At 41.9% G+C, this 27,342-nt stretch overlaps 2 protein-coding genes across 3 annotated transcripts; both read left to right on the top strand.

Annotated features, from left to right (window-relative positions):
- Positions 1–3,235: 3,235 nt before the first annotated feature.
- On the top strand, positions 3,236–9,604 carry LOC112887054 (nucleolar complex protein 2 homolog). 2 transcript variants are annotated; one of them, XR_003227485.1, is made up of 14 exons: positions 3,236–3,414; positions 3,495–3,558; positions 3,972–4,077; positions 4,298–4,349; positions 4,432–4,526; positions 5,160–5,225; positions 5,393–5,908; positions 6,696–6,995; positions 7,625–7,951; positions 8,156–8,362; positions 8,634–8,723; positions 8,827–8,899; positions 8,983–9,089; positions 9,174–9,604. XR_003227485.1 is itself a non-coding variant. In XM_025953136.1 (13 exons), exons 1-13 carry the CDS (start codon positions 3,300–3,302, stop codon positions 8,997–8,999), a joined length of 2,028 nt encoding a protein of 675 aa, XP_025808921.1. In that variant the 5' UTR covers positions 3,236–3,299; the 3' UTR covers positions 9,000–9,604. The 2 variants fall into 2 exon arrangements, 1 of the variants encoding a protein (XP_025808921.1); XM_025953136.1 differs by having other exon boundaries at positions 8,983–9,604.
- A 16,113-nt stretch (positions 9,605–25,717) lies between these two features.
- Positions 25,718–26,402, top strand: LOC112887620 (auxin-responsive protein SAUR71-like). The gene has a single exon (XM_025953844.1). It carries the CDS (start codon positions 25,746–25,748, stop codon positions 26,121–26,123), a length of 378 nt encoding a protein of 125 aa, XP_025809629.1. The 5' UTR covers positions 25,718–25,745; the 3' UTR covers positions 26,124–26,402.
- The last annotated feature ends 940 nt before the right edge of the window (positions 26,403–27,342 follow it).

Raw genomic sequence — 27,342 nt, 5'->3', positions numbered from 1 at the left:
GGCGATGGCTTTTGGAGGTTTCGGTTTGGGTGTTTTAAAGGTGAGCGTTTCTTGGTTGATTCCTCCTTGGAGTTTGTGAGAGCCGGGTGAAGAAATCAAGGAGACTGATGCCAGCATCATGTTTTTTTAAAAAAATGTTTTTCTTTTCTGAAGAAGATATTCCTTTTATTATGGTACTGTTGTAGCAAATAGAGAGATGATCAGTGATCATGTGAGGAAGAGAAAGGTAAGAATGTGAGTACATGGGTTTAAATTAAAGAGGAATAACTGCACACTTTTTCTGCTGAATTATGAATTATGTGGTAAAAAATAGAGTTTTGTAAGGGGGTAGTAATGTATGTCAATCTATCATGACCATTGTATCCTTTGGGTACAATAATCCAAAGTGCTAAATTGTGGTTGTGATGTTGGGTTAAATTTAAATCATATTCGCCTAATTAATAGGCATGACTGAATTGCGTGCCAGCAGAGATATAGTAGAATGGAAGATACTTTTTCTAATAGAAATGTTACTTTCAGCATCAATAGGAGAAACCGATCCCCTGCAATAGGTCTTAACTGTTGAAAAGGATACATATCGCTCATGAGTTAATTATCGTTGCATATTACGAGAATGCGATTAGTGGGTAGTATGAAACCATGTCTCATGGCAAACACACGCACTCATGAATTCTCGTAGAAAAAGTTACCGCAGCAGACTAGCATGTTCTTGTTTTTGTCTGTTTTAGCATGTTTTTCAACATGCCATATGAGATAGGGCCAAAAAGATAGGTTTAACTCTGTTTCGTCCTTTTTTAAAAAATGAAAAGGTTGACTATATATATTAAGATAAAGTATGTGCTCATGTAGTACTTTACATGAACATAAACGTACTTTAAGTTGTTGAAATAACAACGCGTCGCACGCTAGTGCCCCCCGCGATCTTTGCTGGCTGTGTGTCTCGTTGACCAGGATGTGACGGGGGACCAAGGACCAGCATGTCCAAAACATCGTATTCCGCGTGTACTGTAGTTAGGTCCACTATATAGACTCTAGCATTTTTTTTCTTTTTTGCACAGAAGAGAGAAAATAAGGAAGCACTTTCTTCGAGCCTACTAGTTCCGTAGCTTTGTGCTTCGTTATGATGCTAGCGACGAAAAATGGGTCAAGGACATGGCACAACGACTGAATGGCACCATCTGTCCTGCGCATACCCAAAAATGGTTCAAACATGTTTCATGTGAAATTCGGACGAAATTGTGCTCAGATTCCCCATCTCGTGCCAGCAGGTTTTCAGGCAATCCCAGAACAAAGCTAGCCTACCACTAGTTTTTCATATAATACTAGGGGAAAAAAAGCAAAGCGGAAAATGAAAATGGGTACCAGCTTTCAGTTGCAGCAGCAACGGCCCCAACGGCACAAGCCCGATGCAACAAGGAAGGAGGAAACACAAGTGACGTGATGGGCGTCTCCTCTGGCAGTGCCAACCCAATTGGCAACTGCAGGTGACTTTTGTGACCGGCCGCGGCCTGCGCGTCGATCGTCCGTCAGGTGACACCAGGTGGCGTCGTAGCGTCGTGCTCCGTACTGCAGGAAACAAACAGAACAGCTTGATCTGATCTGACCGACAGACGCTGTACTTTGGCTGCATCACATATTCAGAGTTTTCAGACCATCATCCAGGACCCGTTTAGATCGCTTCCAAATTCCAAATTTTTACACTCTCTCTCCATCACATTAATTTTGGGACACATGCATGGAGCAGTAAATATATGTAAAAAAAATAACTAATTGCACAGTTTAATTGTACATCACGAGACGAATCTTTTAAGCCTAGTTAGTCCATAATTAGATAAAATTTGTTAAATATAAACGAAAGTGCTACAGTAGCGAAATGTTCCAACTCTTATAAAAACTTGCAATCTAAACGTGGCCCCAGTTTTTCAGTAGTTGTCTGAAACCGTGCCGTCGACACTTGGCGGCGACTGCTGGACACACACTCACACATGGAGAGTTCAGAGCTCGATCCATGACGGATACCTGGGCCCTGGATTCCGTTTGCCATTGCCAGGGCATGCGACTATGCGAGGGAGATTCGACTGAATTTGCAGCAACTTTTGGGCCTCCTTTGAATTTCTCGCACCCGGCACGGTATCAAAATGAAAGCCGGAATATACTCTGTCTGCCTCCCTATTTTCAGTTCCCGGCTACCAACCTTTTTTCCCATGACGTTTTTCCTTGGAAAAGAAATCTTTTTTTTGTTTTGTGTGAATATTCCTTTGGCTTCGCTTGCTGCCGTTTCCTCACACTTTCTGCCTTTTCCAGCTAGCTTGACATGCACACAAAGACTATTTTTCCCCCTTTCTCGGCTTAATTAAAAAAAAGGAAGAAGGTCATCAATGGATTCCCTCGGCCATCATCAGGTGGATTATTGTTGTTTTGTTTTTGTCCAAAAAAAAAGCAGAAAGAGGCTTTAAGCTGGTGGATCGGATAGTACAGTAGACTGGTAGAGCACGGCGTTTGTGTTGTGCGGCGACCTAGTCATCATGAGTACGTGCACGAGACGACAGCCGAGACCAAAGCTGGCGTGCATGCAGTCATGCAGATGCAGCACAGCACGACCTCTAATAATGACTTTATTTTATTAGAAGCGGTCCACGTACTTGCAGCATCCTGGGTCCCTGCTTGCGTTCTACCTTGAGCTTTCTAGAAAAGATACTACCAGTATTAGCTTTCTAGGTATTATGTTTAGAAAGAGAAAAACAAAGATGGAAAGAAAGAGGTAAGAAAATAAATGAATGAATATAGAAAGAGAATTAGAGGAGAAAAAGTAAATAAAAATTAGAAGAAAGAAATAAATAAGGAGAACTAAAGGAATAGAAAAACAACATGAACGCTGGAACTAGCTTTAAGCCTCGGCCAAAAAAGAAACGGGCAAAAAACGAAAATGAATCAAAACAGGAAGAAAAATAAATAAAAAGGAAAAACCTTATTGGGTCTGCACCCGCTCAAACATCTGGAGACTATCTATATTGGGCCTCCGCTTTTGCCACGGTGGATGATGCAATTGTAGCGCAGGCGATGTGTAGTCGCTGCGGTCGGCCACGGAAACCACGCCGGTGTTTATTGGGCTTTGGTGGGTCGCCAAGGCCCATCTGGCACATTCGGACAGGCTGCGTTCATCGTGCCCCTGAAAATTAGAGCAGGCCCACGTGTCGTGTCCGCCTCTTCAACCAGGTCCAGAAAGGGAAGGGCCAGGGGTGGAATAGGAAATCCAAACCCTAAACCCCCGCGACAGAGGGAGAACAGAGGCGGCGGCGATGGCCAAGAAGCTGGGCAAGAAGGCGCGCAAGTTCGCGCGCAAGAACCTGCAGTCCGCCGCCAAGCGCAACCGCAAGATCCGCAACCAGTTCAACAACCGCCGCCCCCGCAGAGGTGAGCCCTGCCCACCCCACTTCGCCTCCGCTTGCTTGTTTGGCCGTGCGAGGGGTCTAATTGAGAGCTTTTGGTTTCAGGTGGGAGCGGCGCCCGAGAGGATGGTGACGAGGACGTGCAGCAGCGGGTGGACGATGCCACCATGTAATTCATCCTCCTCCTCCTCTTACCATGCTCTGTGTAACTTGGCTAGTTCAAATGCTCCGCTGTAATATTCGATACCCGAATGCGATTAGTCGTGCTTCACAAGTCCGCCGGATGTTTGAGCGTTTTGCTGCACTAGTTTAGCTGGTCTCTTTGCGTAAAGATTGACTTTTTCTTTAAATCTCTTTTTGGGCAACACTGAACATCTGCCAAAGTGCGAGCTGCAGCAATCGTATTCACTTCTAGCTATTTTTAGTGTTCAAGCTTATGGTGCTTGCCCTGGTTTCACTACTTTAGCTTAAACTCAGCTGAAACCACACTAGTTTGCCAATAATCAGGCGAATGTCCTGCGCTAATTCATGTGGCACGTTCATTCCTTTCGTTAACTAAGTTCGGACTGATTTTTTATGTAGGGCCACTAATGATACTGCTGATGCTTTGATTGATGGCCTTGAGTTTCCTGAGGATGACATTGAGATAGACGCAGATCTATCTGACAGTGACGGCTATCTTTCAGAGGTATGTCTGTTTATCCTGTACACAGGCTTGTTGTTGCTGCCAACCAAAGCCTATGGATTACCGCCCTTCACCCTTCACCCTTTTTAGCCTCTTCCAATTGCAACAGCGCCAATCATTTCATTGCTTGGTCAATTTGCTACAAAGAGTTTATGCATGTCAGTGCGTCATATCTGGGTTGCTACTTGCTTTTATAACCGGCTGCTTGATTCATAATATGCAGGACCCTGGGTGTCCGTACTATTCTGACAGTGAAGATGGAGACGATGTCAAAGGTTAGTGTGTGCTGTTGTAACACTAATTGAGCTCGGGCTGTGCCAGAGTGCTAGTTTTTGAACATCTCAATGTTTTGTGCAGGTTCTATCATGCAAGATGGCTTGGACAGGCAGAACGATGATATGAATCTGGATATTGAAAAACAAAAGAGAAAGTTGAAGAAGTTGCTGGATAAGGTTCAATTTCCTTTCACCAACAGAGATGAATCTGCTTATTTAAAATCACCAACATTCTTTTTACAATTTCAGGCTGTCTGCTTCTGGATATCTTGCTCCTTTTTGCAGATCAATAGCCTTTTTTCATCATAGAAAACAATTTACAACTTGCTTTAGCAGGAAGACTTGTTTGTATTTTGTTCTCGTTACGTGTAGATTTTCAGCATACCGAACTCATCATACAAGTGATAGTGGGACTGGAAAAAAGGTGTGGAAAAAAATTGTTGGCAGAGTTTCTGTAGGCTGTAGCTAATAGTTGTTTGTACCTTAGTATTTAATTGTAACCTCTCTGCCCAATGGATTGGGTAAGCTAATTGTTATATTAGATCAGTTCTACCTGGAACTTCCAGTCCTGTTTATTTAGTAAATTAGTAATTGAAGTACACAAATTACATAGTTTCTCTACTAATTCCATGAGATTTTCATGTTACAACCTGCTACAATCATGCTTCAAAGTACCTGCTCTACCTGCTACAGCCAAATAAGAAGTAAAATAAAAGAAGTCACTGCAACGCCAAATGGAATTCTAGGCTTGTGATGTACATTGCTTTTAGTGATTTCAATGTGGATTTTAAGTGTTCATCTTGTTTGTAGGACCCTGAGTTTGCAAACTTTCTTGAAAAATGGCAGTCAGAGTTGGAGAGCTACAGAAGTAAAGAAGTAAGTATTAATAGCTGCTGCAAAATGCAGACGCACATTTTTGCACTGTTCTGTGTAGATTGTTCTTTCTATGCCTGATCTAACCAAATAATTTTTCTTTTGTCGTGACTCGTTTTCATTACCAAATAATTTTTCTGTTGCCGTGACTTGTTTTCAATCTCCAATAGGACTCTGATGAAGAAGATGGGATGGATTCTATGGATGATGATGATGACTCCAATGATGCAAATTCCCCAGATACTAAGATCCTTACAACTAAGACTATAAGTGAATGGTGCCAGTTAGTGTCAAAGGATCCTAAATCATCTGCTCTACGTAATCTGCTAAATGCTTTTCGGGACGCTTGTCGATATGGTGTTCACTCTGATAGCCCCTCGATGCAGAGATTTCAAAGTACCAGATTGTTCTATCAGATAATATCATTTGTCCTTTCTGAGTCAGACAACATTTTTCGTGCTCTTTTGGAGATTTCGGATGATGCTAACAAAGGGCAAATTATGAATCTGAGAAATTCAAAGAAATGGCAACCTGTTGATCCTCTATTGAAGTCCTACTTACGGAATTCTCTTGATCTGCTTAGTCAACTAACTGACAACAGAATACTTTCCTTTGTTTTGACTCGACTTAGAGCATCAGCGGTTCTTTTTTCCGCATATCCATCAACATCAAGTAGGCTTCTCAAGGTACTGTGGCCTTTTGAAGATGTTACTTGTTGATATTGTGTCTTAATTTTGCATGTTCATTTGTTATGAAGGGAATTCATGTTTAAAAGCTAGTCGAGCCAATCACTTTCTTGTTAGAAGGTGAACCCATGCCGTAAAGTTAAAGCTAGTCGAGGCAATCATATCTAATGATTTGTTAGAATTTAATTTTGTTTGCTAGGTAATATGTTTATCTTAGATATACAATAAATTAGTGATCATCACTTAATTTGGTTTCTATGGAGAAACATGGTTCTGTTTTTGGCGAAACGCTACTGCATGAAAATTGTGATTTTATGATGGCAATATGCTTGAATTCCTTAAACATGTTTCTTTGTCATCTCATCTGTTCCTGGTATATGTTAATAAGGAATGTTATTTCAAAAGTCTGGTCCTGTTGCTGGCTAGAGCTAGACCCTATTATATCGAAATTGTGATTGTACGATGGTAATAGGCGCATACTTGGCCTCTAGTCATCTGTTTCTGGTGTTTGGTTTCATGACCTATAGAAGAATACTGTTTCAAAACCTTCATGTGGTTATTATTTATATATCAATTTGTTTGATAGCACTTTTGAAGAATATATGCTATAATGTTTTGTATTATGGCAGTTTTTCGGTGGTAGTACATATCTTGTTAGTCATGAATTATTGATGCTTAGTAGATGTCAAAAATTCATGTGGTATTCAATTATTATTCAACCATGTGAAGATACTAGCTTCATTTCCCCTTTTTTTTCTGCGATTTAACTTATCATATTCTGCTGCAGATTTTATTTCGCTTGTGGGCAAGTGGCGATCAGAGCTTATCTCTGTCTGCATTTCTTATGATCCGACAAGTAGCTGCACTGTTACCTGACTGTTTGGATCTCTGCTTAACTAAAGCCTACAATACATACCTTGCCAGCACCAAGCTTGTGAACGACAGAAATACAAAGCATATTGATTTTCTGATGAACTGTTTGGTAGAGCTATATTCTCTGGATGTTCAGAAGTCATGTGAGAGGGCAGTAACCTCTGTGGGGCAACTGAATGCTATTCTGAGACAGGCTTCTAAAACAAAGGAAAAGGTATGCAATAGTGCTTATATCTGGACATTCATGTGCACTTTTTTTTAACTCTAGATCAGTGACCAGGTGTATGAAGTTCTTACTGTATCCTTTCCATGCTAGTCTTGGGGCCTTATTAAGTACAGTATGTTCTTCCCAGGCAGACTCTTGGTGCCTTCTTGAGTATTCTTGGGTCCTAAGTATCGTGGATTGGTGTATGTCTCATGCATTCAAACTGGGCCCAAAAATGTGTCTGGATGCCAGCTATAATAGTACAGCCACCCTGAAGTCTGTCTAATTCCAGTTAAGATTGTTAGTTTTTACTCTTTCCTGTCTGGAGAGTTTAAATAATATTTTTAAAATTGTTACATGCACAAAATGATATGGTGAGTTCCCAAGCGACAACACATTCATTATGTTATCCATATCTTCTTGGCTGTTGAGAGAATTTTAATAGTATTTTCTCCATAAGACTATATAAAGATCAGTTATGTTAGTACAATAAGATACTTATTGATACACATGCCCTTTTTGCATTGGAATAAGGAAGTTCTGCTTGTGCGTGCTGAGGTTTAGCCTTCATGATGTTGTCTTTTATATGTTCTTTTGGTATTTTAGATTAACAATTGTTTCCTTGCTTGTGTCTGCAGGAAGACCTCAGGAAGATTGATAACTGGCAATATATTAATTGTGTGAACCTATGGGTTAGGTTCCTGTGTTGTAACTACAAGGATTACAATCTCAATCCATTATTTTCTCAAGTTCTTCAAGTAATAAGAGGGGTGGCTCACTTATTTCCAGGCACACGGTACTTACCGTTAAGATTGAAGCTTGTGCAGATGCTGAACGAGCTTTCTACTTGCAGTCAGATGTTCTTTCCAATTCCGTCGTTGCTATTTGACTGCCTAGAATTTAGAGAGGTCTCTCAGAAAGAACAAACTCAAAAAACAAAGGTCAACTTCTCATCGCTGTTGAAGGTATGCCACCTGCACTGAAAACAATCTGGATGATGATAAGAATTAGAATTCCTTATATTCTTTTGTGTCTGTTCTGAAGTCACAAAAATGTCAGATTAAGCTATGAAATATTTTCACTGTGTTACGACTTACAACTGCACGAATACGATAAAGTTTGTTTATCTTGAGAATGGTTTAGGTTAACTACTGTTTCCTTGCAATTAGGTGCCAAAGAACCTTCTGAAATCTAGAGATTTCCAAGAGGAGTGTGTTCTTTCAGCAATTCAGGTTCTATCAGCACATTTTGCCCAATGGAGCTACCATGTGTCTTTCCCAGAAGTAGCCACCATACCTCTTATCCTCTTGAAAAGACTACATGAGCAGACAACAATTGAGTCGCTTCACCGTCCTGTTAAACGATTGATAGACCAGGTGAGTACATGCACTACAATGTTCCTTGCTAGATCTGTTAAACTTCACGTTGTTACTCAGTAATGACCGCCACACATTTCATGTGACCATCAAAATTTGCATCGAGACTTGGATGTGAATATGCGTGACATATGCTGGTCTTGCTATTTTTATCTTGACCTGATGGAAGAAAAGTAGATCCTTCCTCTATTTGAGTGAATTGCACATGAATTATTCTTCTGCTGTTCCGTTTGATGTAAATCTGATGGCTGCTTTAATCCTGAAATTGCAGGTAAATGAGAACAAGGATTTTATCGAAAGGAAAAGAGAGGTGGTATCCTTTTCACCCAATGATAAGGCATCAGTTGATAGCTTCCTTCAGGTAGGATTTGCCTAGTTGGCGCAATGTTCCTCCACTGTAGTCAGTTGCTTCGCATCGACCATTTATCCTGCTGAGCGAGGTTGCTAACTTTCCTTGAATGCAGGAGGAGAAGAGCAGTGGAAATGCTTCATTCACACGATTCTATGCATCCATAGCGGAGAACCGTCAACCAAGAGGTAATAATATTGTAAAACCAATGCCTAAGAAACTACCGGCGTTTTCTAATTTCCAAACCACTAACACTTTTGCGCGGTCACAGGGAGAAAAACTCTTTAAGTGCCAATGGAATAACTGGGTGCCATCTGGAAACCGGTTGGATGCCAAGTGAGGACTGAGAAGAATCGCTTTAATGTGGAACATGCAGGTATTGGGCCTCAGCATTTTGGACGCAGATACATGCTGAGGTGGCCAATGCGCAACATGCACTGATGCTGCTAGTCAGTTATTCAGATTGGGCACAAGCATTGTGTGCGCTCAGCAATTTTGTGTTGATGTAGCTTTGCCATGCATTTGTACACTAGAGTTGGTTTGAAGTGACACGGGAGCAATGGAAATGTTTGCTGCTGCTGGTAGTCTTTAGATGAGATGGGGACATGATTTGTTATATTATTATTTTGCCGTGGCCGTGTCTTCTGATGGTACTAATAACAGTCATGCAGCTGCAGCACATGCAAGACCATGTCTTGATGTCACGGTAGTTTGATGCTGCTGAAAGCTTGAATCGCATATGGTTGCTCTTCCCGCCATCTTTTTATGGACAAAGTGTACTGGTTTACTGGCAATTAACCTATCCTCTTCTCCATTGTTTCTAACCAACAAGACTGGGAGGAGATCACATTGATTTTCATGTGTAACTTTACATTTACTGTTTCTTGCCCAAAATCTCTTAGAACTGGTGGTGAGTTCCTTGATTTCTCTCATGATGGGTTTATAAACTTGATATTCTTAAATTGAAAAAAAAATATAGTACACATCTCGAACCAAACAAATTCACCTATCTTTCTAGCTCGGATGATACATATCTATACAATGAAATAATCACAACAAAAGTAGAATACCCCAAAAAACGAGAGAAACCCACAAGAAACATAAAGAATCACCAGCCTATCTACCTGCTTTCGGCATCAACCCGTTGATTACATGCTCGAAATGGATCACAGAGCACGGGATCCTCAACACGCCATGTTGTCCATGCCCGTATTGCTGCTCTGCCAAGCCCAGCAGTGCCTCCATGCACGGCTCTCTTAGCATCTTTACCGGCACCAAGATCCTTTGGCCCTGTTCATCATCATCCCCATCGACGAGCATCATAGGGAGGTACCCTTTTGGGACCTTCCCGGTGTCACCACCAGTGGCACAGGCATACCATGGTGTGGCGAGGGCCTTGGCGCATTTCTTCCTTGATCCCAATATGTCCATCTATGCTACGTAGAGTTTGGTGTCAAAGATTGACTATTATGATGGATGGTGATACACACTGAATGCTGTGCAATATATGCGTAGAACGAATGGGATGGTACTGACAGATGGTTAGATACCAATCAACGCAATGGAGCTTATATAGCCATGCAGTCGGGGGATCGGAGATTTGCGAAGAAAGGACTCATGAGCTGGTACAGTCCGGGCCTAATAAGTAACTAAGACGGTACGTGCACCGCCTGAGAAGTTGATTAGATTATCGCAAAGCTAGACTTGCAGGTGTGGTGATGTTGACATGCATGTATTACAGAGATAGATGAACAGAGGGGGAAGGGAAGACATAGTCTAATGCTTTAATTAGCTTGGTCTTACTTTGTTTGCTGGTCAAGTGGCACATATAAGTTTGTTAATTGGTAGAAGGTTATTTAACCAGCAGTTACGTTTCTACCAAGAACGAGTACTGTCAAGGTCAAGTCTAAACAGATAACGTACTTACGTACGGAATAATCTTCGTGCAGATCGGGGGGCGCGTGTGAACTGGATTGACAGTACAGCTCAAGCAAGTAGCATCACTTCAATGGCTGTCGTCAGGTCAATATTCATATCATGTTTGTCAAAATGTCGCCACAACTTAACGCACACCCAACTCAAATTTGATGAATCCCTCAAGAGACAGACATACTTCCGTCTGCATTAGGCGTTTTTGGCTATACAAAGAGCTTTGTTGTTCCATAGACCCTGCGGTTCGGCACAAATTAGAAAAGGCAATCAGGAAGCTGACTAGCTACACTTGACATTCACCCAAGTATTCGATGATCTCTGAGGACTGCATACCTCAGTTGCATGTCAGAAACGCTGCACATGGAAAATGGGGAGAGGATACTGGTTGACGTTGCCCACAGGGCATCAGCTGCAGATACCATCACATGCATTGCTCACACTGCAAACATGCTTACTATCAATTTTATTGCATGCAGAACCAGATCAATAGTAGATAGAAATTTCCAAAGACATTTTTGTTTCCTTGTAGTACCAGTCATTTCAGTTGATGAGTTAATTGATCAATATGTACAGAAAGTTGCACAATATAATCTCGAATATATGCTTAGACTAGAATACCCTACTGCTAACAACTTCGCCATTTTTGACGGTTGTATAATGGTTGTTTTGAAGATGGCTTTGCTTTATTATTCTTCACTGTGATAAATTATAAGAAGAGAAGAAAACAAAATCCTTAAATCTAGAACATGCACTGTATGTCCTCTTTTCACCGTGTCAAACTACTGTGCTAAGAAAAAAAAGGTTCTACTTAACACAATCCTGCTCATTGATGGAGATCATCGTTGAATGTCTACTTCTTGCTACTGTGATCACCAGCAATCATGACACTGTTATAAAATCTGAAAGGACATCTTTGTGTAGGAACACAAATAATCTCAGCTTGTTGTGGTAAAATTATGAAGCTTTGTTATGACCCATGAAAATGCTTGCAATATAATTACTAGAAGCAGACGATACTTCTTTGCTTAGTTAAGTAATATGCAAAGCTACGTTGGTTTATGACGTTGATATGTATTATATTGGCGCTCGGACCAGAAAGAAAAGAAATGAAATGGTCTAACTAGTTTGGACTCACTATGTTTGATCAATTAGCACAAAATGTTCATATGACCACCTAGAACAGATAGAACATATGATTGAATTGACCTATCTTTATGAAAAAAAGAAATAATAATATACATGTCAAAATTGACAAATAAAATTGATTGACCTTTCTCCCTACTTAGGATGTTCGTTACATGTCTACATCAAAAATGAAAAAAGTAACATTCCCAATAAGTAAATAAAAACAAAAAAGAGGAAGAAAAACCCATGATGAAACATATATATAGAAACACAAAATCCTAAACCTTTCTAGCTGCTTTCAACTTTAACCCGTTGATTATATGCTCGAAATGGATCACAGTGCACGGGATCCTCAATACGCCACGTTGGCCATGCCCGTATTGCTGCTCTGCCAGTTCCAACAATGCCGCTATGCACGGCTCTTTTAGCATCTTTAGTGGTACCCAGATCCTCTGTCCATGTTCATCGTCTTCCCCATCGACGAGCATCATAGGAACATACCCTTTCGGGACCTTCCTAGTGTCACCACCAGTGGCACAACGGGCGTACCATGGTGTGGCGATGGCCTTGGCCATTGCTTCCTTGATCCCAAGAGGGCCATCTACCGCTATGTATGTATGTTTTGGTGTCCTAGACTAAATGTGATAGATGATGGTACCCTTTACGTACTGTTATGCAATATATGCCTGCGATGTGTAGAATGAAATGGTATTGGTAGATGGTTAGGGTTAGATGTTGGGCAATGCAATGGAACTTATATAGCATTGCCATCAAGGTAGGTTTGTGAAGCAAGGACTCATGAACTGGTACTGTCCAGACCTAATTAAGACGGTACGTGCATTGTGTGAGAAGTTGTTTAGATTATTAGCAAATTAAAGCTAGACTTGCAGGTGTGGTGATGTTGACATGCACTACAAAGATAGATGAGAAGGGGAAGAGGAAAACGTAGTCTAATTAGCTTGGTCTTACTGTGTTTGCTGGTCAAGCGGTACATATATATAAGTTTGTTAATTGGTAAAAGATTATCTAATCAACCGTTTCTACCAAGAACAAAGACTCTCAAGGTCAAGTTTAAACAAGAAATTTTAAAAAAAATTAGCGTACTACTTAGGTATGTAATTAGCAATCTTCGTGCACATAGTGGGCATGTGTGAACTGAATTGATAGCTCATGCAAGTTCCATCACTTTAATAACTGTCTTCAGGTCAAACAACCTAGAATGATTAAGAATACCACATTCATATTGGTCAAAATATTGCCACAGCTTGACGCACGCACACAATTCAGATTTGCGTTAGGCTTTCACACTATACATCTAAAGAGCTTTCCTGTTCCATATACATACCAGTGCTTCAGCAGCCACATAAAAGAAGGAATAAAGATACTGACTACGCTTGACATTCTCCCAAGTATTTGAACTTCTTCATAATTTAAACTGTTATTCCATTATATAATCATATCAACTCAAATGTCATCTCTAATTCCAAATCAAGCCTAGTACGGACTCTCTTAATTCATGTTTGCTTTCAATACCGAGACTAAGGCGCGTCATTCTTCTTGCTAATAATCAATTCCTATCTCTGTCCATGTAAAATCTTTTTTGAGACACTGACCATCTTCCAACCTTATCTGGGCACAAATTTAATCCGAAATCCCGATCATATATTTACCATGGGAGCCTTTGTGCAGTAGAGCCAATATTTAGCTTTGCCCCATGAAAATTATATATACGAGTGAAAAGAAACATAAACCTTCACCAAAAAATAAAAGGAAAAAAAATCAACACACCATGTCGTGCACAATAAAGTGAAGCAAATTGAATCAAACCATGAATATTTACATACTAAGACATAGGTTATCTTTTTTATATATGAAAGCTTAATTGATTTCAAGAGCATTACATCGAGTTGATACAAAGTTTTGAAAAACACTTCCGACCTCTGCAGCACCTAGGCTGTTATTACACTCTACATCAGAAGGAGAAATAGTATCAACAAAAGAAATAAGCAAATCAAAGAAACAAACTACACTGTATTAGCTGTCTGCATCATCTATGTTGCAGCTCCAAACTTCAATCTATTTATGATATGCTCAAAACAAGCCACACGTCGCATGGGACTTTAAGCACACCATGCTGGTCGTACCCAAACTGATGTCCGGCCATCTCTCCATTAGTGCCACCATGCATGGCTCTCTTAGCATTTTGATGTGCCAAGATCCGTTTCCTTGCTTACCATGTTGGCCATCATCGACAAGGACCAGGAATGTAAAAACCTTTTCGGTACCTTTCCACTCGCACCACAGCATATTGGATGTTCCATCCTGGGATGGAGCCCGGCCTGGTGCCACTGCACATAGACATCCATCAAGATGAAACTAATGATTACTATATGCTAACTGAGTTAGATGAGGAGGACGGCTATATATATTATATAAGAAAGCCTAAACCCTATATATATATATATATATATATACTGACTATAGCTAGAATATGCAGAATGAGACGACGACGTTGTATACGGCTGCATGCTTAGATGTTAAGGGATGCAATGGCTTATGTATAGCCATGCCATTACTTGTGATATTGCTTAAGCTGTCTATGATCCATGAAAGGCTGTAATCAGGATCTGAAACGGTATGTAAATTGTGTGATTAGTTAATTACTAAGAAAAGCTATGTTGGTTAGTTTCTGTTGACATGCTTTGTAGTGGCCAGGACCAGGGAGAAAGGCTAGGGGAACAAATTATGTTTCAAATTTCATTGAACCTGTTGCAATCTGGTAAAATACTCAATCGGACCTCTAGACCAGCAAACACTTTTACCCCGCGAATGAATTAATATTCTTGATGCAAATTCTTAGACTGTCAAGGATAAAAAAAACATGTACCAAGCAAGTGCATTAAGAGCCAGACGAAACACACATATATATGGAAGTACATGATGCTCCTTTCGTTCACATTTTACATAAATTATTATTTGTAACAAACCAATCATGGGCAGTAAAAGATCTGGCAGGCAGAGCATCCCTTCACTGACCGCAGTAGCAAGCTACCTATATGACTTACTTTACTAGTATTTCTTTCAATCTAGGATTATGTAGACTAAAGCAAGTCATAATCATACTATGGTTGATGGTCAATATCGTTACAGCTTGTCACACATTTTAAGAAATGAAGACTCGCTCAGATAAGTTAATTATTCAGATAGTTTCTACCTGTGAATTTAATATATATTTAATATTTCACACACATCTTTTGGGCACTGGCATTTCGTGGAAAACGAAATCACTGATATGTTCCAAACGCATCTTTAGGTTCTTATTGTGAGAGACCAGCGAAGGCTGCCCACCCGGGCTTGAACCTGCTGGGTGCTCACAGTTGTTGACAAGTACCAGTGAAGGTCTTGTTCAGTTAATCCCCTCGATCCCTCATGAGTAGGACGACGGCAATGATGATGACTATATAGGGTACTACAAATATATGGAGACTGAAGATATATATCTGCTATGTTGAGTTATGTGTAAGCTTGTGGTGTGTGTGGTAAATGTTAAAAGAAATAGCCCAGACAGGCAGCATCGGCATGCTAAAGCAAGTAGGAGAGGGATCCGCTACTTGATGACTCATGAACAATTGTAATCCGCATCTAGACAGTATATACCTGCATTATTTGAGAAGTGCTAGCTGATGTTGACATCAACCATAAAATTAAATACGACCGGGAAAGGACGGACAATACAAGGTCTGTCTACTAATATGGTCCTGTTGTGTTTGCTCAAGCAGCATAAGAAAAATTATTTAACAATCTGTTACTGTCAAGAAGAAGTAAAAACTTCATACGGCATTCTACATCAGATAATCTTGTGCTGTACGTATAGGTTCATTAACTAGTTCTTGACGCAAAGGCACAAGACCATCAAGGCTAATGCAAAAAAGAAGTATATTACTAATCAAGCAGAAAGCCGGACATTCTTTGCGCACGTATGTCATAATGATCCTTTTGCCAATGCTCTGAACTGACAGCTCGGACAAGCGGAGGTAGCAGCATTCGTTTTCAGTGACGAGGAGGACAGTCTCCCTTTCGAGCTAGAAAGTATTATTTAGACCAAAGTAATCAGCAAGGCAATCTTCTAAGTTAGTAAGACTCCATATGCAGACTAGCTACCTATATATTCATTATTAGATAACAACTGCTGTGAAGAATACATCCTTATTAATCATGCACCGATATCACGTAATCAAACCTCGTTAGACCTTATATGGTTTAGTTTAAAACTCCCTGATAGTCATGCTCTGGCTGCAAAACTCCCATGTGAACTTATTAATCCATCAATGCTTTACCTTTTTTCAAAAGGGGAGATTTTATATATCTATATACTTTACCTACACGTCAATTGTTCCATAATGCTTGTTATGGGGATTTTTTTTATTTTATTGGATGCTTTTTCACTGTTGTAAACTACAAGAAGGATAAGGATCGAGAGACCCAATAGCTATTTTGTGCTACCAGTGGATACAAGACATCCGCAACCATGACATTCTCATAAAATCTAGATTAGCTCTCTTGCTTGCTAGGATAACCTATATATATGCTAAGCATGTCAATCAACTCATAAAATCTTATTTATTTAGCTCTCCTACAGTTTAAGTTTTACCTATATATGTAGCTCTTGCAAAATCATGTACTTTGTTCTGATCAGCTAATATAATACAAGTCACAGACCGCATGCACAAGCTCACCATATAGCTCCATATATAAAAAGAAAATTACAGAAGGTCAGACATCGATAATTCTCGCTACCTCACATTCCATGCATATGCACCTCATACCACTTCAAGGCAATCAGATAAACAGAAAAAACATATAAGTGACAACATTGTGCAGTAAAAGATCATTACCATAATTATGTGCACACTGATGGTGTTACTGGCACATCCAATCAACATGAAAACAACCACAAAGTACCAAAACCAATAGCAGGCAAAGGGTTTGAAGCATGGATCCTCAGTCCACGGCACACATGCCACTTACTCGTCGCATGGATAAAAATAAGCCTGCTGAACTGAGTATGAAACGCAGGGTAGATTACTGTTCATGACCGTTTGACTTAAGCACGGTGTTCTCATACGGATAAAAGGAACATAAGAGTTTATTGGTAATGTTCATATCGAAGCAGCTGCATAGTAGTAGCAGAAGCATCAGGAGCAGTCGATCAGTGGCTCCATCAGTTGCGCCACGCAGCCATTAGGACACTCTCAGTTCTCGGGCACGTTGGAGGCGGATCATCATTACTTGCACAAACAAGGCACACAAGCAAGCAGATATATAGCTCCTTTAGAAAGTGTATTCGTTCCAAGGTTGTACTGGAAGAAGAGAAAGTAGACAGATATTACTGTGACCGTCCGAACGAACAGTGTCATGGCTCCAACCGAAGCAGTTCTTGGCAGCGTCGCGTACAAGACCATAGAAGCACTCCATGGCGGCCTTGTCATCGTTGCCGCTCCAGTCGCTCTCTCTGCCTCGTGGCGCCATGGCTGGCCTCTCCCATCCTGTTAATTATATTGTGTGCAGAACATGTAGCTTGGTCAGTGCATGTAGAAACCGGATCAAAGAACAGAAAACAATTTTGTTTCTTTGGAACAAAAACGAAACGTTCACATAATGCAAACATCATAAGATGGACCATAAGTGATCGCACTGACACAATAGCATGCTGTTCCAACTGATGTGACAATCGAGCAGCAAAACAAACCACATAGACAAGAAACGGATGCTATCGGTGGTGAGAAGCTGAGAATCAATGCATTGCCAGATCAGATCCATCCATCAAACAACATTCTTGTAGCTGAAACAAAGGCTGGCCGTATGGCGAAGAAGACACAAACTGATGGAGCGAGATAGATCATATCTAGCCATCTAGTAGAGGTAGGGAGGGAGATGGAGATGGAGAGAAGTGGAGGGCACGCGTGCATACCATAGCTGCAGCTCCTGGTGGCGTCACGTACAAGACCATAGAAGCACTCCATGCCATCCATGGCGACCTTTTCATCATCATTGTCGCTCCAGTCGCTGTCTCCAGAGCCACTGGCCGGCGGCGGCGGCGCCATGGCGGATGGCCTCTCCCATTCTGGTATTTTGTGAGGAACAAGAAGTAGCTGCTTTTCAACCAGATCTTAGAACATTATGCAAACATCAACAGATGGACAGTATGCCCTCTCGCTGACATGTAATCATTGCCAAATCGATTAGGTTGAGCACAACACATACATAGATTGGTGGCAAATCGGGACAAAGAACTGAAGAACCTATCAAAGTTAAGGCAAGGAATACCCGCAAAAAAAAAAGTTAAGGCAAGGAATGAACTCGATCGCAAGCCATCATGCTCAAGACAGGCTATAGGAATCAAGGTCACGCTGGATCTCGGATCCATGAAACAACATCGATCCACAGCTAGATCGAACGACTGGCCTCACTGGGAAGAAAGCAAGCACATAATAAAGATGGACAGATGGAGCAGCGAGATCTGGAGGGAGACGACGGCTGGAGAGAAGCGGAGGGCACGCATATATACCGTAGCACATCGGCGGGCCATGGGCGATTGGCAGGCAGGTCGGGAGCAGCGCAACGGCGGTGCTGCCGGTGGTGGTGCGCTGGGTCACGGCGGCGAAGTAGTCGGCCGGCATGGTGCCGAGCAAGTAGGTGCCGACGACGCACAGGATGACGACGACCTCGACCCACACGCCTGGGCCGGCTTGGTCCTCCTCCGGCCTCCGCCCCCGTCCCCACGCGGCGGCCTCGTCGCCGGGTGGGACGCGGCCGTAGAACAAGTAGGTGGCCACGTACGCGGCTTCCGCGGTGATCCTCCACTCGGGCTCCTCGTCCATCCTAACGGCCGGGGAGGTCGCGCTTCGAGGGTAGGCAAGCAGGTGGTGGCGGCGGTGGTCGTCAAGGAGGCGGCGGCGGCGTGGTGGAGGGAAGCGAGCCCAGGGTTGGGTTTGAGGCGAGGCGAGGGGATGGAGAATGGCCTGTCGGCTTGCAGATACGCGTGACTTGAGAGGAAGGCAGGAGGAGATGTGAGCTGGGTGTGGAACTGGAACGGAGATGGCAGTTTCGGTCACTTCCGGAAGGAAGGAAATGCTCGCCGGCCCGGCCGGGCAGGGGCAGCCGGCGGTGGTCCCCGTCCAGTCAAGACGTGGCCGGATTTGTCTTCACGTAGCTAGGGTAGGCAGGCGCGCGCGGCCCCACAAACATGCGTGTCGCGTGCCGAGGACCCGGCTCCCGGCCGAGGGCTTAACAGGTAGTCATGAAAACGAAAATGGTAATTTCCGATTTTTGAGAATCGTTTTCGATAACTTTTAAAGCTAAATGAAAATAAAAATAATTATCCGAAAAACAAAAACGAAAATGGTAAAATAATATGAAAATGAAAACGAAAATGATTTGAGTATCCTCCGATCGTTTTCGACAACTATCGTATTTTTGGGGTATTCTACCGTATTTGATCGATAAAAATATCGTATTCACGTACAATGCCAGCACCCCTATTATCTATATTTTTAGAATATCATATTTATATTTTTAGAGAGTCATAATTTATTTGTCCTAATCCTAAATCACAACCTAGCGACCTGAATTTATAGGACTATGAATAGTTTCTTGGATGGTGGGATTGATGTTTAAATTTTTAGTACTATATAAAATGAGATACATGTCATGGATGGATGGATACTTGGATTAACATCTTAACCATCGGTACCTGTGCATGAAATATGTCAATTCATATGGTTAGAGTCGTGCTCTATGGTTTGACATATTTATCGTTTTTCAAAATATCGTTTCGATAGGTTTCGATCATTATCGATGTATTCTCGATCGTATATTTTCGTTTCTGAAATTATCAAAATACCGATGTTATTTTCGTTTCCGATTATATCGTATCGTTTTCATTTTTGATGAAAAAATGTGAAAGTAAAAAATGATAGAGCCTTTCACCGATCGTTTCCGACCGTTTTCATCCCTACTAACTGGCACTCTACTAGCTATGCAGATTGTTGTGATGACTGATGAGCTAGCAAGCGATGATAGCAGCGTGAGCCCAGCACGGCAAATTAAAGCACGCGGGGTAAAACCTAGTACATGACAGATAGAGAGATAGATGATGAGAGTGTTTGGATGGATGGAAACAACAATATTTTGATAGGCCCAATTTTGAATTATGCATAGTTGGAGTAGATATGTACATATAATATGTAGCGTTAGAAAGAAGAACGATGTTAAACTAAAAGTACAAATAGATGATAAAATAGACTTCTTCAAAATGGGTAGAAATGAATAGTATCATATGTGTGCAAAATGAATATAAAGATTAAGGGACATACATGCATTCCTGCTTGACTGCTCACAATCAGAGGCACTTTTTTTTTGAAATACAGTTACAGGCACTGAGAATACAAAATCTGCAGATAAAAGTGTCCAGCACTAGTACACAAACCATTTGTGACGACACTACCTAAATTACGGTGCTGGCTGTTGACAATACCAACTGCCAGCACAAATGAGTAGAGGACCATGCCTTAAGAACCGCCAACACACATAAAGGTTGTATGTGCTGGCGGTCGCTTATGACACCCGCTAGCACAAATGCACATCCCTATAACTGTTAAAACTGCTTTAATTCTTCGTACTTAATTTCATTAATTCCAAATTGAACTACATGTACCTCAAATAATGTTTAAAAATTCTTGTAAAAATATTATCCAAGTTCATATACCCTAGTTTAGACCATATCATAAAAAGAATGTGAAACAACGGAAAGATTTGCTATGGATAATCCACACTTATGTTTACAACTTTATTAGTAACAATAATAATAATACTCAAAAGAGCTTCGAACATTTTGAAAATTTACATGGAGTCATTTCTAAGGTGTGCAGCCTCGTCATAAAAAATTCTAATACATTTTAAGAAAAGTAGACTATACATTATTCAGAAGCCTCTACATCTCACAAACACTTTCATATAACTAAAGGCAATATGTGATGTTTGCACATTCTAATACAATATTTTCATCCATATTACATGGAAACTTTTTTGACATGTTATATATTGCATATAAGTTGCCGTGGAGGAGTTTTGTAGTTTTTCAAAATGATTTGCTATTTTTAACGATTAATTGAATTTATTTGTACTTAGTCTCATTAATTCCAAATTGAAATACATGTACCTCAAATAATTCTTAGAAATTATTGTAAAAATATTATCTAAGGTTATATACACTAGTTTAGATCATATCTTAAAAATAATGTGAAAGAATGAAAGGTTTGCTATGGATAATCCAGACTTATGTTTATAACTTTATTATTACTAATAATAATAATGATGATGATGATGATGATACTCAAAAGTGCTTCAAAAATTATGAAAATTTGTATGGAGTCGTTTCTAAGGTGTGCAACTTCGTCATAAAGATCAACGCATTTTAAGAAAAGTTGACTATAGATTGTTGAGAAACATACACATCTCACAAACACTTTCATGTATCTAAAGGCACACCCTAATACAATATTTTTGCCCATATTATATGAGAACCTTTTTGACATGTTTTATACTGTATATAAATTACCCTAGAAGAGTTTTATTTTTTTGAAATGATTTACTATTTATAAATAATTATTTGATATTTAAGAAAAGATAAAAATTATTTGTGCTGGCGGGTGGTCACCCGCCATCATAAATCTTTTTAATATTGAGTGTGGGACTAAAAATTGGCGGCTTGTCTTTTTAACTATGCAGCGCTCCCTCCCTCTCCTCATCTCTTTACCCAAGTCTCTCTCTTCCTTATCTTCCCCCTCGCTTTTCACCACTTTGCCCAGTCGCCGCCTCATCTCCGTCATTGCCTTCCCCTAAGGTAGCGCTTGCTCATCTCCTCCTCACCCAGCTCCTCCGCCGGCTACCAGCGGAACCGGTTGCCGCCACGCGCCACCTCTGGCTCAAGCCGCCCCTCCCCTCGAGGCACCGTCACACGTGGCCTTGGCCTTGGCCTTCCCCCTCCGTTGTCCCGGGGGGAGGGGGGTGGCGGGGAACCGCCCCCGTGGCAGCTCATCCTGGAGCGGAGGCCTCGACCGGCTCAGGCCCCCTAGGCGGCAGGCGCCGTGCCGCAAGCGGATGAAAGTGCATTTGGCCTCTAATTGAATTTTAGTGTTGATGACATGTATAATTAAGGAGCTAATGTGTTTATCAAGCTATGGACAAATTAAAATTCAATGAAATAAAATGTTTGCATGAAAAGACGTCAATTTACTTGATAGACGGTGATGGAGCTCAAAAGAATATTTTTATTTATTTTTTATTTTGAATTTGAGTATAGAAACATCATACTATTAAGAATGATGCGAATGTATAGATTAAAGATATCAAAGTGCTTAATTGAGATGCTAACTACCTAAGAGAGATATAAGATCACACACTTGTGCACTTAGTTTTCTCACTGGCTCAGTGTGTCGAAAGTTCCGACCCCTGCCGGAATCGGAAGTTGCTTGATAGTTCCAATAGGGGGTCCTCGGCCGGCTGTTTTTAATAGGGTCGGAAGTTCCGACCCCGGGTCGGAAGTTCCGACAATTACTTAACCAGCACAATAACGGCTAGTTTTGGGGGGCTCGGGTATTTATACCCTCTCAGGTCAGCCCCTCCTTCATTGGCTGCTGACCTAACACGAAGAACACACCTCTTTGAGCTTCAAAAACACTTCCCCAATCTCTCCAAAAGATAATCCTTGAGTTGATTTGAGCTAGGACTTTGGTGAGAGCAAGATTGAGGTGTGAGGCTTGAGCACTTGAGTGAGAAACTAGCCAAAAGTTCATCTCAAGAGCACTTAAATCATTTTTATCCATCGATTCGCGTTTGTTACTATTGAAGCTTGCTTCTAGACGGTTAGGCGTCGCCCGGTTGAGCGTCCTCTCGTGTGTGTACGCTCCGGGAAGTTTGTATTATCTATCCTTTATGGATTTCGTAGTAAGTGACCCAATCCTTCTTTGTGGTTGATTGAGGTAAAGGGTTAGTGGAAGACTCGGCTTTTTGTGAGCTCCCAACGGAGACGTAGCTTCCTTAGTGGGAGTGAACTTCGAAAAATAAATCTCTTATCTATTGTGCTTATTGCTTTTATTTAGTTCTTGTTGATATAGAATTTATTTTATCCTGATCTATGTTCTCGAGTTGTTGTGCTTGTAAAGAACACTTGTAGAGATCTCCTAGCATTAGTGGTGAACTTTTGATTCAGTCAGGTTCTGCAATTTCAAGTTCAATTTTGAATTTCGCATAGAACTTCATTTCGTCGGAAGTTCCGATCAAGTGTCGGAAGTTCCGGTCCATCAGAACTTTCTACGTAGTGTCGGAAGTTCCGACAAATTTAATTGTTGAGAGGAATTTTTCAGATACAGCTGTTCAGATCCCCTCTAGTCATCACTAGAATCTTTTCATCAGCGGACTGTGACAAACCTTGTACAAACCTCGTATGACCGCCATCACAAAACATTTCTGTGGTAGTGCAGACACGCATTCCATGGTGGAGTCCAGTTCGATCCTTGATTCCTCCTTGAATAATGAAGAGCTAGCGTCAACAAGGTTGGTGGTGGTGCCCTAAAGCACCAGACAAAAATGCCCACTCACAAGTCGTAGTAGTAGTACACACATGCATGCATGATATTGGTCTTGCATTGTCGGTCCATCCGGGCAGCATCTAGTCATCCTCCATAATCCATCATATATAATAAGATGCAAATCTTTGGTGACCCAATCCAAGTGCCGTACACGTACACATGGTACACCACCACGAGAGACGACCAACAAAAAGGAAAAGTGCAAGTTCAACTGTACCATAAGGTACAAGTAGTAGCACGGTACCATGCATATTGCTGCGTGTATGCATCGTGCAACGACAACAAGGCTGCTTTTAAGATGATAGTTGAAGATGGCATCATATGGACATGGAAGATATTGTTGTTGCACATATATACATGCACGTTAAGATCGTTAGTAGTGGAGCTTGCATCACAGTCCACGTACGGACAGATATGCGGCTGCCTTATCTTTCCGCCTGTACGGCTGCTTCTTCTAGTCCTGCATGCTAATTTGTTGCCTTTTGTTTCCACCGTACGTACGCTTGCCTAGCTGCTTGCTACGTCCACTGCACTCACGTACGTCATCTTTCAAAGAAAACAATAATTAGCATATATGCACCCTTCGATTAATTTATTTATTTGTAGGATTTGACTTCCACAGCAATCAATAGAAGATTAGTACTGGATTATCCCCGGAGCTGTCTTCCAAGCTAGGCAAAGTTCAAATTGAGTAGTTGGAGGCCGCCGGTGCATATAGGAGTCACTACACCACAACTCCAAAACGGCGACGGTAACGGTAGACCGTCGGTAGAACGCGGTACTTGTACACATCAGCATTATGTCTCAAAGCAGAATTAGGATATGTAGTTTTTAAGTTTTAACTAAAGTTTAGCGCACCAATTAACATTTCCGTTTGGATGAGTTAGTGCTAAAATTAAGTAATTGCACCTTGGATCCGAGCATGAGCTTATATATACAATTAGACTCCAACCAACAAGAGCTTGGAAATTTGAGCATGCAAGCAACACCAGCGACAAAAGGTTAATCCAAAAATGTCAACAGCAAGATCTCCACCATCTAATCCTAGAGGACATATATAACAAAAAATTACCATGAATTATTAGCTGCCTATATATATCTAGCTAGCTAGATTATTAGTATTATTATTAGAGCGAACAATTTTAACAAATTAAAAAACAAAAATGGTGCTCCGGTGTTGGTTGCGTTTTGTCCATGCATGCACACACATGTCGTCGTTGTTTGTTGCCCAGTCAGGAAAATGTTTTCATGTCCCCGGCGGCACCCACCCAGTGCAGTCGTGTCGCATCGTTCGTTTGCATTGATCGAGACCACTCATCAACTTGTACATGCCCTGGATAATCACGGGTCATTAACCAAGGTTGTTAATCGTGTCATTTAAAGATGTGCATATATACGATCGATCAAATCAGGCATACAGTGTTAGCATTGATGAGCGCTAGCTGTCACCTTCGGCGAAAAAGTAGAGCACCAGCCATACAGTAGGTTGTCACATGCCTTTGGCGAAAGCATCAAATTAAACTCGTCCAAATTGAAGAATGATTCTGAGCATATTTGGTTGAGTGCGATCCAAATTGCTCTCAGATTGTCCCACAACACGTACTACGCATAGGAGAGCTGTGCATCTTTGTATTCTAAGGGAAAATTAGTCCTAGTTATATACGCTCGAGTACGCATGTATAGCCCTAAACATACCACACTCACACATCGGCGAGTGCGCATCGAACTTAACCGTACCAAACAAATACATGGTAAATCATCGATGTCCTTCCAACAAAGGAAGAGGAGAATGGAAATGCATCCATGCTAGCCAAATAAATGGAGTGGCCACTGAGCCGGCCGGGGTACAATAGTTTGGTAGCCATGGCTCGGCAAGTCCCTTTTGGCCAAACAAATCTCTGTCTCGCAGCAGTGCACTCACTGCAGATTCCAAGCAAGCAGACCTGTACTGCACTGCACACCCAAAAGCCCAAGAGATTTGCAAATATTCTCTCACTGTTTATGAATATATAGCACCAGAAAGAGAGAAAAAAAAGGAGGAATTAAAGGGCAGGAAACTGAAAGGGCGTCGTGCCTGACGCCGTACACCCACTTGTACCCTCCTCCACTCCACCTCCCCACCCACCCAACCACGCGCCCGACAGCCCACTGACCGGTGGGTCCGCCGGCCGCGCGGCCCCACAGGCCAGCGTCCGAGCAGCCACGCGCTCGCGCCGGCTATAAATGGAGCCCTCGCCCCCGCCGCCACCACCCCTTCACTGCAGTGCACCACACGCAGCGAAACGCCTCGCTCGCCACGCTCGCTGGGAAGCTAGAGAGATCCGAGATGAGGCAGCTGATCCGGCGGCTCTCCCGCGTCGGCGACTGCGCGTCGTCGTCGCTGTCGTCCCCGGCGGCGAGGCGGCGCGGCGGCGGGAAGAAGGCGCGCGCGGGGACGACGCCGGAGGGGCACGTGCCGGTGTACGTCGGGGGCGGCGGGGCGGATGGCGAGGCGGTGGAGCGGTTCGTGGTGCGCGCGGAGCTGCTGGGCGCGCCGGCTCTGGCGGAGCTGCTCGGCCGCGCCGCGCAGGAGTACGGGTACCGCCACCAGGGACCGCTCCGCATCCCCTGCCCCGTCGCGGTCTTCCGACGCGCGCTCGCCTCGGTGGCCGGCGACGACGACGACGAGGAGGAGGAGGTGGAGGACGACGGCGCGCGTAGCTAGCTGCTAAGCTGGTTGGGGTCGTGGGCCTGGGCCTAGGAGGTGTAACTAAATAGCCCGGAATTTTGAGGATTGGGCTTAATTTCTAAGGTCTTCTCTTGTGTTTTCTTTTCATGTTATTAATTACTACCTTGGCTCCTCTTTGATGTTATTGTGGTATATGTAAGCTGAGAGGGGTCAAGGGTCGAGCATGAGCTTCAACTACTCTTATGTTAGCTTCAACTGCTTTTGTGTAATGGATCGAGTGTACTACTAAAAGGATTAAGTTGACCCTTTGCTGAATTGCAAACTCCTTACTTTGACCCCTTTTTCAGGATCACTATATACGGTACCACTATCTACATCTGCATGCATCGCCCCTTTTTTTCTTTTTGCATTGGGTTGTCAATATCGTCCCTTTACACCGATAAATAAACTCCGTCACGCACAACAACTGCAACACCTGAACCCTCCCATTACATAGCCTGTGCCGTGCGGTACGGTGCTCCCATCATATATCACATACTTAATTCTTGTAGCGCAAACGTACTTTTCCGTACGGACTGTCCATTGCCTAATGACAACCTAGCTACCATGCTATACGTGCCCATCTCGCACAGCTCTTCCTAGCTTTGGCTAGCCAGTGGCGGAACTGGAGAGAAATCTATAGGGGGCTAAATAAATATATAGAATAGTTTATTTTATCCTCAAACTTTCGGCCGAAGCTCAACTTCACCTTTAAGCTTCAAAAATGATCATTTTAGTCCATCATGCTCAATTTAGTCCTTCATCCTACGTGGCATGCCATGTTGGCGTGTCTCATCACATCTAGTCAACTATGGTTTATAAAAAGTTAATATTTCTATAAATTTGATCATTATAAAGTTTCAACTTTACGAAACTAAAATAATATACGATTTTTAAGGAAGGGAGTTAATCTCAAATATATTTATTATTTACATACAAAAGTTTCTTTTTAAAAAGATTCATGTAAACACAAGTTAAAGTTTTGTTATGCCATCTTTAAGCATGTGTGCACCAATATTTGTTGCTGTAAAAAACAGTAACACTTAGATGTTGTTATGGCATGTCAACGTAGCAAGACACGTATAAAATGAAGTACTAAAATTAGCTATTCCGCCATAGAAAAATATATCCTTCTTTTAGTTTTGAATTGATTTCCTAAAAAGTTGATCAAATTATAAACTTTGTACTGGTTCACCGCCCCCCCACCCCACCCCCC

Source organism: Panicum hallii, chromosome 3 (genome assembly GCF_002211085.1).
Source record: "Panicum hallii strain FIL2 chromosome 3, PHallii_v3.1, whole genome shotgun sequence".
Classification (NCBI taxonomy): domain Eukaryota; kingdom Viridiplantae; phylum Streptophyta; class Magnoliopsida; order Poales; family Poaceae; genus Panicum; species Panicum hallii.
Note: the sequence above shows the minus strand (reverse complement) of the source record. Positions and strands in the feature narration are given on the sequence as shown.

Bases quoted from the DNA above. Each gene is read 5' to 3' on its own strand.
- LOC112887054 (XM_025953136.1), top strand. From the start codon at position 3,300: ATGGCCAAGAAGCTGGGCAAGAAGGCGCGCAAGTTCGCGCGCAAGAAC. The intron at 4,078-4,297 runs GTATGTCTGTTT...CATAATATGCAG, and splicing joins GTGACGGCTATCTTTCAGAG to GACCCTGGGTGTCCGTACTA. The intron at 5,909-6,695 runs GTACTGTGGCCT...ATTCTGCTGCAG, and splicing joins CATCAAGTAGGCTTCTCAAG to ATTTTATTTCGCTTGTGGGC.
- LOC112887620 (XM_025953844.1), top strand. From the start codon at position 25,746: ATGAGGCAGCTGATCCGGCGGCTCTCCCGCGTCGGCGACTGCGCGTCG.